This window comes from Arvicola amphibius, chromosome 9 (genome assembly GCF_903992535.2).
Source record: "Arvicola amphibius chromosome 9, mArvAmp1.2, whole genome shotgun sequence".
NCBI classification, from domain to species: domain Eukaryota; kingdom Metazoa; phylum Chordata; class Mammalia; order Rodentia; family Cricetidae; genus Arvicola; species Arvicola amphibius.
Genome location: NC_052055.2, coordinates 123,463,916 through 123,474,567, shown reverse-complemented (window position 1 = coordinate 123,474,567; position 10,652 = coordinate 123,463,916). Strand labels below are relative to the sequence as shown.

Sequence of the window (10,652 nt, the reverse complement as noted above, 5' to 3'; positions counted from 1 at the left end):
ATCCTCCTACTGCTTCCTCACAGTCCCCCTCACATCTCACCTCTCCGCTGCACAGTGAAGCTCTCTCCAACCCCGTAGTTGTGTCTGCAGTACGTGTCCACCGCGGCCCGCTTCTGCTCCAGGAGCTCCTTCTGGCTGTTCCAGTACTCGGCTGAGCGCCGCCCCAGCTCGGTCACCGCGCGGAATTCGCCCACGTCGCTGTCGAAGCGCGCGTACTCCTCCCGGTTGTAGATGACTCTGGCCAGATACCGCACGCGCTGCGTCCCGTTGTAGAAATGACACTCGAATTTAACTTGTTCCAAGAACCGAGCTGTGGAGACAGGAATGATCTTCTCTGGAGTCAAGACGCCTGAGTCCCCGAGTCCCTCAGCGGCCACAGATGAGCAGACCCAGGCTCGCCCCGCCCACCTCTGACGTCACCACAACCCTCAGCGCTGAAGAACACACAGCCCTGCCCAAGTAGTTGACCAGGGTTAAAGGAGGACAGAGGGATGAACTCCGGGGGAATCTCCCTCCCTCCCTCCCTCCCTCCCTCCTCCCTCCCTCCCTCCCTCCCTCCTCCCTCCCTCTCTCCTTCCTTCCTTTACATCCTGCACCATTTCCCCTCCCTCCCTCCTCCCTCCCTCCCTCCCTCCCTCCCTCCTTCCCTCCTTCCTTCCTTCCTTTACATCCTGCACCATTTCCCCCTCCCTCCCTCCTCCCTCCCTCCCTCCCTCCCTCCCTCCTTCCTTCCTTTACATCCTGCACCATTTCCCCCTCCCTCCTCTCCTCCCAGTCCCTCCCCCGCCCTCCTTATCCACTCCTCCTCCCCTTTCTCTTCAGAAAAGGGCAGGATCCCATGATTATCAACCAAACAGGGCAGATCGAATTACCACATCCAGACTTAACAGGAGAGGAGGTGCCCACACTTCTTTTTAGCCCTCATCTATGCCCTACAGAACCTGAAAGGATGTGGAGGTTGATTGGTCATTTTACCTCCACGGTATTCTCTTTATTGCTATCGAAAATAGACTTTTTCATACGAAATCTTCTGATCACAGTTTCCCTTCCCTCAGCTCCACACAGATCTTCCACACCTCTCCTCCCACCCTAATCCTTAATCTTTCTTTCTCTCTCCCACTAGAAACAAACTCTTAAGTATGGTTTATACAGCCAGTGAGACTCTTTTAGTTTTTGTGATTGTGATATAATTGTATCATTGACACACCCAGCCTTCTTACATACTCCTCCTTGCTCTCTTTTCAAATTCATGGCTGCTTTTGTTGTTAATTGTTATATACATATATGCATATACTTATACATTCCTAAATACATGAACACACCCTTCTCATCTGCAAAGTTATTGTATGTATGTTTTTAGGGCTGACCATTTGGGATTGGATAACAAGTTGGTGTGCGCCTCCCTGGGGAAGAATATTTTTCACACCCCTGAGAACTGCTCAGCTGCCTGTGGTTCCTGTGTAGGGTCACAGCCTGTGGGCTTCCCAGTCACAGACTCATGGTCATCGCAAGTGCCCTGCTGAGGGTGAATGTTGCTGCTGGTCCCAGGGCTCCAAGGGAAAATGTCCTATTTGGGAATAAACTTGAGAACAGAACAATCCTGTCACAGGCCATTGAGGAGGGACTGGTGTTGGCTTCCAGAATCAGGTCACCTCCCCAAAGATCAGCACCCCAATGATGTATTTGGCCCAGCAGGGTGTGTCCCTCTCGATCCCACAGCTGCCCCTCCTGGAGCTAAGCTGGAAGCCAGCGCTCACCACTCAGAAGACACCACTCCTTCCATTCCTCATGCTCTTGTATCAACCATAAACACAGCAGAAAAAACAGGAAATCTCCCTCAGTGCTGACCTGTGCTGACCCTGTGCTGACCCAGGGGATCCACAGAGGGAAAACAGACGCTGCCCCCTCCACTTTGGAGCTTAAATTGTGTGAGTGGGGAACAAATAGGAGAAGGGGTGGAGGTCTGCTAACAGGGAGACTTGAGTGACAGGAGGGGACAGAGACCTCTGGGGAGTGACAGGGAAGATGTGTCACAGATGGGGCAGAAGCAGAGGGTGGGACTGTCAGTGTCAGGGGAGGGGGCGCATCTCAGCTGAGACAACACCTCTGCCAACACTGAGTTCATGAACAACAGTGCACAGGGCGTGAGGGCGGCAGGTGGGAGACGAGACTGTGGGGTCAAGAGGAGCCCAACTCAGAAGCCTTGGGGTTGACGGTAACTCCTGGAAACCACTGGAGAAGTTTATGGAAATGAAAACCATGATTCCAACTCTGACCCTCAATCCATCATTTAAATTACAGATCCAGAGAATTCAGAAACTAGAACTTTTTAAATCAGATGCCAAGTGTGACCCCAGGGACAGGTGAGGGCGTCAGTCATGTGAGTTTCTGTAGTTTCAATAGAGATGGGGCAAGACACATCAGATGTATAGTTTTTTTTTCATTTTAATGTTTAATGTAACTCAGACAATGTATAAGAGGTCTGTTAAAAGTAACTCAAATACATGCGAACCCCAGACATCACCACTCACCGAATGCACAGAAAGATGAAGTTCAGTGCATTGTGAGGGACAACACCTGTGGGGGTCATCACGGCTCAGGGCTGTGAGAGAGAGACAGCGGAATATCTGATCTATATGTTTTGAGATGTTACTGACGATAGTGAAGGGTTTGATTTACATTTTAAAAATGGAGGGGAAATGATAGTTTCAGAAGCCATAAGAAGAGTTAGTTTGATGGAACTGGAGAGATGGTTCAGCAGTTAAGAGCACTTGGCTGCTCTTCCAGAGGTCCTGAGTTCAATTCCCAGCAACTACATGGTGGCTCACAACCATCTCTAGTGGGATCTGATGCCCTCTTCTGGCATAAAGGAGTGCATGCAGATACAGCACTCATACATTAAATAAATAAGTCTTAAAAAAAAAAAAACAGTTGGTGTGAATCACGATGAGGCAAGGGCAGGAGCCTGGTCTCTGAAGTGTGACAATGGGGTGAGACCCAGCCTGGAAGCTTCTGTGTCATCTGATGTGTGAGATGACAGCCCTTACAGAGAGGAAGCTCACAGTGAGCAGCAGCCCCCAGCGCTCTACACGGCCATCCCTGCCAACACCTAAACAGCTCTATGAACACCATCCTCTTCCCCATTTTACATCAGTTAAAGCACAGAGGCTCAGACGGCTCGGCCACAGTCCCAGCATTTGAGGTCACATCTTAGCAGTGTTAATCACCCCATCTTTTATATCCCATATGCAGACCCCAGACTTGGATTTTCCTGTGTGTGGTGTAGACATGAGTCGTGAATCTGGAAGTGGATCACAAGATGCAAAGAGAAGTCGGGTCCTTTCCATGGACTCAGGACAGAGAATGTAGGAGAAAGTGAAATACAGAGAGATTCAAACCACAAACATCAAATGCGCTCTAACCAGCCCTGGGTTCTCAGAAGAGGCCTCACAGACTTTGAAACAGCACACACAGCCCATCATTTATAAGCCTGCATTAGCTGTCCTGTGTTCCCAAGGAGAAAGGGAACTCACCCACCACCCAGCAGGGCCCCCATGTGGGAACAGGCTGCACAGACTCTGGAGTCAGGGAGAGAGAAAGAGAGAGCCCTGGGCTCAGCCTCCCAGGTGCCCAGGCAGAGGCCTCATGGCCTGGAGAGGATGCCCGCCCTGTTCTCCTGACTCTGTAACACTTCCAGACAAACATTTGATTACTTCAATATTTGACTGATTTTTTTAACTTAAAAAAAAACCAGAAACATATATACGACATAGAATACAAACACACACATAAAGTTCTCTTCTTTAAAGAGAAATCTCTTTGTCATAGCTCAACACAATAAAGACAAGCCCTGTGCAAAGGGTTGATTTAACCCCATGTTTTATAATATAGATGTGAGAGTAAAGGCATCCAGGTTCCTATTTGGGGAAACAGTTTGGTTTTAATGTGAGGCCAGTGGGTGGTCACAGAAATATCAGTAGATTCAAAAGGCTGTACCGGGACAGTGAGAAGTCGGCCCCCTCCCTCCCCCAACCCCCAGCAGCTCAGTGTCTGAGGTGCGCACTTACGTCGGGGGTCCCTCACCAAGGCCACGGGAGGGTTCAGCATCATCAATGTCAGGACCACAGCTGCCACCCAGGGGCCTCTGGGGATCCACAGTCCCATCATGCCGGAGGAGAGGAGAGACCCGAATAGGAGTAGACAAAGCACACAGAAGAATCTATGTCCTCTCTCTACCCATTGCCAGGATAGTAAGAACCTGGGGAGTCACTGCTCTGGTGCTGATTGGGTAAAGTCAGTGTGAGTAGCCAATCATCAGTAGAGCAGACCAGCATCATCAGTTGCTGGTTAGAGATTCAGTAGGAAGGTCCCCTTCTAAAACTTGCAATTCCCTCCACTAAAAGGGCTCTCAGTCTGGCCTGGCAGCCCAAGCCTCCAATCCCAGCACTTTGGAGGCAGAGGCAGCTGGGTCTCTGTGAGTTAGAGGCAATTCTGGTCTCCATTGTTAAGGGCATGTCTCAAACCAACGAACAAACCAAGAACTAAACAAAGCAATAGCTGTTTTGTGGGGGCAGGGTGGCTGTTGGTTGGTAGTTCATGTCCACGGTGGGTGGGCCCCAATCTGTGTACATGTGGGCAGCACTTACTGGATTCAGTGGGCTGCTATTTGTTTCTTTAAAAGAAGAAATAAAGTTTTGAGGGAGATGTGGGGGGGGGGGTTCCCAGAGAAAGCTGGAAGCTGGTAGTGGTGGTGAATGGGATCAAAAAACATTGTACAAATGTATAACTTTTTCAAGGAATAAATGTTTTTAAAAGGAACTTTTTTACTATTTTATTTATTCATTTGTTTTTTTTTTTTTTTTTTTTTTTTTGAGACAGGGTTCTCTGTTCTAGAACTAACTAGGCTTGTAGACCAGGCTGGCCTCGAACTCACAGAGATCTTCCTGTCTCTGCCTCCCAAGATCTAGGATTAAAGTTGTGTGCTACACCTACCTGGTTTATTTACTGTTTTAAATGCTTGATCCAGCTGGAGCTGGAACATTAATCAGGCCACAGTGCTGAGCCCGCTCTGCGTTGGTCTGTCATTCATTCGCCAGTCTGAGCGCTGGGGGAGCGTTGGCCTCTCCTACACAGGGCTGCTGGGACAGCTGTGTGCTTGAAGCTTTGTGGGAGCAAAGGGGGTGACAGAAGGTGACTGCGAGCCAGGAACCTTTAGCCTGGCACCTACTGTACCTCAGCTTAATGGTGCAGATGTCAAAAGTGATTTAAGTGCATCTACTTCACCTGAAATTGCCACTTTCTCTCAAGTTTCCTAGAGCTGGAGAAGGCTGTGGTGTGTGGTCATCTCCAGCAGCAGCTTTCCCCAGTTACTGATGATGTGGCAGAGCTCAGGCTCTTGATTGGACAGTGGAGTCTGCACTTCTTCAGTTAGGGAAATCACTGAGAGGTTAAAGGAAACTGAAGGTTAGTCATGGTGTAGTCCTGACATGAGGGGCTTTTCCAGCTTGGTCCCTGAACTGTTGCTGATTTCAGTGGAGCCTCCAGAAGCTAGGCGAGGGTCCCTGTGGTTATCCACAGCCCAGTCCTCAAGGGAGACACTCAAAGCAGAGGTTGAGCGTCCTGGGGGATGAGGGTGGCGTCCTGCCAGGTTTCAGTTGAAGTCCTGAGAGCAAGGGTCTGGGGAGCGTGGGGTGTGCAGCAGAGATGGATCCGGACGGAAGCAGTTCTCTGACTTGGTGCAGAGCCCTGGAATATGTGTTCATCTCTGCGGGTGTCAGCTGGAGGCGAGGCTCCTCTTCCTGATGTCATTGACTCAACTTACCTGGTTTATATTCTTTCACACAACACACTGACGTCAGATCCAGAATTGCTGTGGATGCTCAGGGAGGGAGCCGGAATTCTCACAGCTGTGAAGGTTAGTACCACACAGGGAAGAGTTTAGGTTTCTTTTCCCATCTAGATCTCCCGTCAGCTGTGCCATGGCAAAGCATCAACCTCCTTAGAGGTCAAAGTTCACACTGGACTCATTAAGTACTAGGGGTTGGATTCACGTCCACATGCATGCTGGGCAAGTGCCTGCCAGGGAGCTACAGCCCCAGACCTCTCTCCACTTTGAGGTAGGATTCGTTAGTTGTCCAGGTTAGCCTTGAACTTGTGACCATCCTGCCTTAACCTCTGTACTAGCTGGGATCACAGACTTGTGCTAAAAGGCCCAGGTAGGGAGATTATTAATGTTTTACATTTTTATGTATATTACCCTATCATGTGTGTATGTGTGTGTGTGCTTGTGTGTAGGTCACATTTCATAGAATGCCTCACTATCCGGTAATTTCATATGGTGTGGACACTTTTAGAAACTGATCAACCTGGGGCTGAGAATGGCTCAGTTGTAAAGGAGCATGTCATACAACATGGGGACCTGAGTGGGGTACGCAGCACCCACATTAAAAACAATTATAGCGTCCTCTTCTAGTTCCAGCACTGTTGTGGCTGAGACAGGCGGGTCCCCAGAGCTCGGTGGCCGGCCAGCCTAAAATCTCTAGATCTCTGTGACAGACCCTGTCTCAAGAGAATGAGATTAATAGCAACTGAGAAACGATACCAGATGCTGACCTTCAGACTCCACATGCACACACACTTACACATATTCACATATCTGCATGTACACACACATGCATACACACGCTCTCGAATGCATGCACACACATATACACATGCACACACACATGCATGTGTATACATACACATATGTATGCACACACACATAGACCTACAAGCACACACACACATACACAGGTTAATAAGCCTGACAACCTCAGCTTTCCAATCCATCCTAAAAGTTGAGTTTCCAGAATATTGTTTAATTAAAAATAAATTATAAAGTATTTTAGTATTTGCTTTACTGATAGTCCATTCCAGATGATAATCTCTTAGCTGACCAATAAAATTAATAGCAGTTATTTACATTAATGACATTTTACCTGAATAAAATCAACTCAAATATTTTATAAAGCAAGGTTGGGGATGAGTAATCTCCCGCTGTCACAATGTCATCCTCTACGTCCTATGTCAGTCAGCCCAGCACACACAGTCTGATGTCATGGAATAATCTTTGACAGAATCATCAGAAAGTCATTGGGATCTAGAAGCAATAGAGTCGTCCACGTTCTGACAAACATTAAAAAGACAACCAAGGTAGTTTGTTTCTTTTCATCACACAACAAATAAATAAATAAATAGTCAATAGTCACCAAGTTAAATACAGTATACCTTTTATCACAGCAAATAAACTAACTAAATTTTGTCCTTTTGTAAAAGCAAAGAGCCTTTATTTTAAGCAAGTTTGCAAACTCAGTCTCTCTGCATGTCCAACGTATTGGAATAAACAGAGAGCCCTGAGCTCAGTTAGAATTGGGTTTTTATAGTAGTAAAGGTGGGGGTGAGGGGTTTCTGAGGTTCAGGACCCCTGATTGGCTGACATTTGTCTAGGGGTGTCCTGGTGAGTGTGTGCTGGCAGGTGCTCCTATCTACAGAGGTTGCAACGTTAGGCATTTCCTTTGGATGGTTTTTTCCTTGGGTGGTGATCAGGTAATCTCAGTTTGTGGTTCTTCCTGCAACCAGGTATTGCTTCAGGGTAAACTACTGAGACTCAGGCCCCTATTAAACTTATTGATTCCTACTCTAGCAGGTGATAATGGTTGGAAGTGAAGAACTTTCTTTGGGTGGTCTGTTTCTATTTAGCTTATCATGGCTGACTCCTACTTTCCCCCTTCACAAGCACCAGTGACAGGACCCAATTCTAGGTCCTGCTTTCCTAGTGTTTTAAGGAGGTATTATTGGGACCTAAGAACTACTTAAGTTAAATATACTTAAGTTAATAAATCTATTAATTGACAACTCTGGACCTATTTTTTTGGTATATCAACCGGCACTATAGATATCTTGTCCCCATGCCAGTGAATTTTCCCTTGTCTTAGCCTATGCAGGGAGCATAGGATGATGTGTTCCTTTCCACAACTACTTCCAGCTGTCATTGGGGCATTGTTATCAAGGCCCAAGCAGGTTGAAAGGCTAGCCAAAGGTAGGGAGAAAATTTAGGCAATGGGGCACTCATCAGACTCCATTGAAGGGAGAGGGAACGTTCATATCAGCTGAACTGGTCCATATCAACTTTTAGGAAGTTTAGGGCTTGCCACCATTCAGAGCGGGTTGTAGTCAGCAACTCATGCTTAGATGTGTCTGCCAGCCAAGTGGAAGCCTATTGAAATAAGTTCAAACTAAAAACAGAAGTTAAAATTTATGTACTTAAAGAAAAACCCATATTGTAGAAGAAGAGCAGAAGGAATAGACTCATACCTTTGAATCCTAGCAAAAACTACAGAGTTTGGTTAGAAGCATGTATATTTTTCTGCTATCCAGAGAACCATTTATGGTTTGGACAGAGATGTCTTTTGCCCAATGAGAACCACCTTTTATATTTAAGTGGCAACTAGAATAAATCTAAAATCTTGAGTTTGTGATCCAAACAGCTAGTAGTCATTGTTCTATTAGCTTATTAGAACTATACCATGGAGGGGGGAAGAAATTAGAAACATTTTTCATATTTTAACCTGTATTTACATCTTAAGTCATTTCTTTTAGACCCTCAAAGCTCATGAACTTTTATATCCTCAGGCCTTAAAGCATTTTTTAATGAGCTAACACGCTGACTGTAGCTTTATGGAAGGATCTGGATATCTTTTGCTGTTGCTAAGCTGACAGTATGACTGCCCTAGCCATCAATATGATCAGAGATCCTAGGAGGATAAATAAAGTATATCTGAGTACAGACCAAACAGTTTCTGAATCTATTAAAAAATGACAGGGACCAGAGTCATACCCAGGTCTCCATGGCATTGGAGGCAGACATATCCAGAACAGCAGTCTTACTGTCAGCCAGGCCCATAAGGCGGATTTTTTTTTTCCTATGGAAAAGGGACATGGAAAAAAAACTGACCTTATTTTGTCTAGGAAAAAGTGGTGCAATCAATTCTCCAAGGTCCTGCTGTTTGTCCACAGTCTGGACTGGGTCCTGGCATCAGGTATTGCACTCGGGCACCTTGCCCGGTGGTCAGCGTCATCGTAATCCAAGTGGAGACATCATGGTGTCCCATAATCCTCTCTGGAGACCTTTGGTTACCGCTAGGATCTTGGAGTCTCTGTCTAATATAAGCTTTTTAATCATTATTTTAAATGGCATATTCTGCAGATTTCTGAAGTATGAGGGCTGCCTAGGTATATCTGATTAGACAAACTTTGTTTCTCATTACTTGGTTTTTTTTTTATTTTTATTTTTCCATTCAAATATTTACACTTCCTTCCCTCCTCCCAATCCCCTCCCGCTCCCCCACACCCCCTCCTCCCTCTCCCTCCCTGTTTGAGAGAGGGCAGGGAACCCTGCCCTGTGGGAAGTCCAAGGCCCTCCCCGCTACATCCAGGCCTAGGGAGCTGTGCATCCATATAGACTAGGGTCCCAAAAAGCCAGAACATGCCGTAAAAACAAGTCCCAGTGCCTTTATCAATGGCTTCTCAGTCAGCCCCCATTGTCAGCCACAATCAGAGAGTCCGGTTTGATCACATGCTCATTCAGACCCGGTCTAGCTGGATTTGGTGAGCTCTCATTAGAACAGGCACACTGCCTCAGTTGGTGGACCAACCCCTCGCGGTCCTGACTTCCTTGCTCGTTCGTCTTCTCCCTCCTTCTGTAAAGGCAGTATTTTTTTAAAGCCCTCCAAAAAATGTCCATGATAGACAAGCCTCACATGTTCTGTGGTCTCCCTGGGAAACAAACGTTACACTTTGCACAGAAGGATGACAAGTGGGAAAGATGGGCCAAGATGACTCCTAGCTCCAATGTCACCAAAGTCTGTTCAGACAAGGAAGCCACAGCTCCGCAGCGGCATGGGTGGAGACTGGGTTTCGGGAGTTTGTGGTTCTCAGAGGCTGATGGAGGAGAGCTCTTGTCAGGATTCCCGAACAAGCAGGAACAAGCAGGCCTGGCTTCTCTCAGGGGTGGGGGCTGAGGGGAAGAGAGGAAGGGGCTGTTTGCAGAGGAGAGCAAGAACTGGTTTCCAGAAAACCCAAACAGGCAATTTAAGCAGTTATTTGGTGAAAACTGATTCTTATAGAGGGGGAAAATAGAGTCTGTTTCTCTCCCACCTACTTCCACATCCAAACATCACCATCAGAAAATGCTGATTTCTACTGCTGCCTCTGGTGGTGTTGGCCTCACTCACCAGCAAGTGGAGTTTAAGTGAGGGGCCGGCACGTGCGTATTACACACACAGTCTAGTGCAGACACTCAGATCACACATGTCAGTGTTTCCAGTGAGTTCAGAGCATCTTCTAATGCTGGGCTGAAAAAGACTCGAAGCTGGAGCCCTTGGTAAACATGGGACAATAAAATTAATAAATATCTCTCTCTCTCTCTCTCTCTCTCTCTCTCTCTCTCTCTCTCTCTCTCTCTCACACACACACACACACACACACACACACACATCTTCTTCTCTTCTTCTTCTTTTTCTCTGTTCCTCCCCCACCTTCCCTGCTCCTTTTATGGCCAGGTCCTGTCTTGTAGCCATGTTTAGTCTACTACTTTCTTTCCCTGCTCTGGA

At 47.0% G+C, this 10,652-nt stretch overlaps 1 protein-coding gene across 1 annotated transcript in view; it reads right to left on the bottom strand.

The window, feature by feature from the left end:
• Positions 1-4,249, bottom strand: part of LOC119823958 (H-2 class II histocompatibility antigen, I-E beta chain) — an 11,441-nt gene extending 7,192 nt beyond the window's left edge. Inside the window, exons 1-2 of the mRNA XM_038344098.1 lie at positions 4,068-4,249; positions 41-310 (exon numbers count right to left, since the gene is read on the bottom strand). Of these exons, the coding sequence (XP_038200026.1) occupies positions 41-310; positions 4,068-4,167 (370 nt within the window). The 5' untranslated portion in view covers positions 4,168-4,249. The remainder of the gene's footprint in view (positions 1-40; positions 311-4,067) is intronic.
• Positions 4,250-10,652: the final 6,403 nt, after the last annotated feature.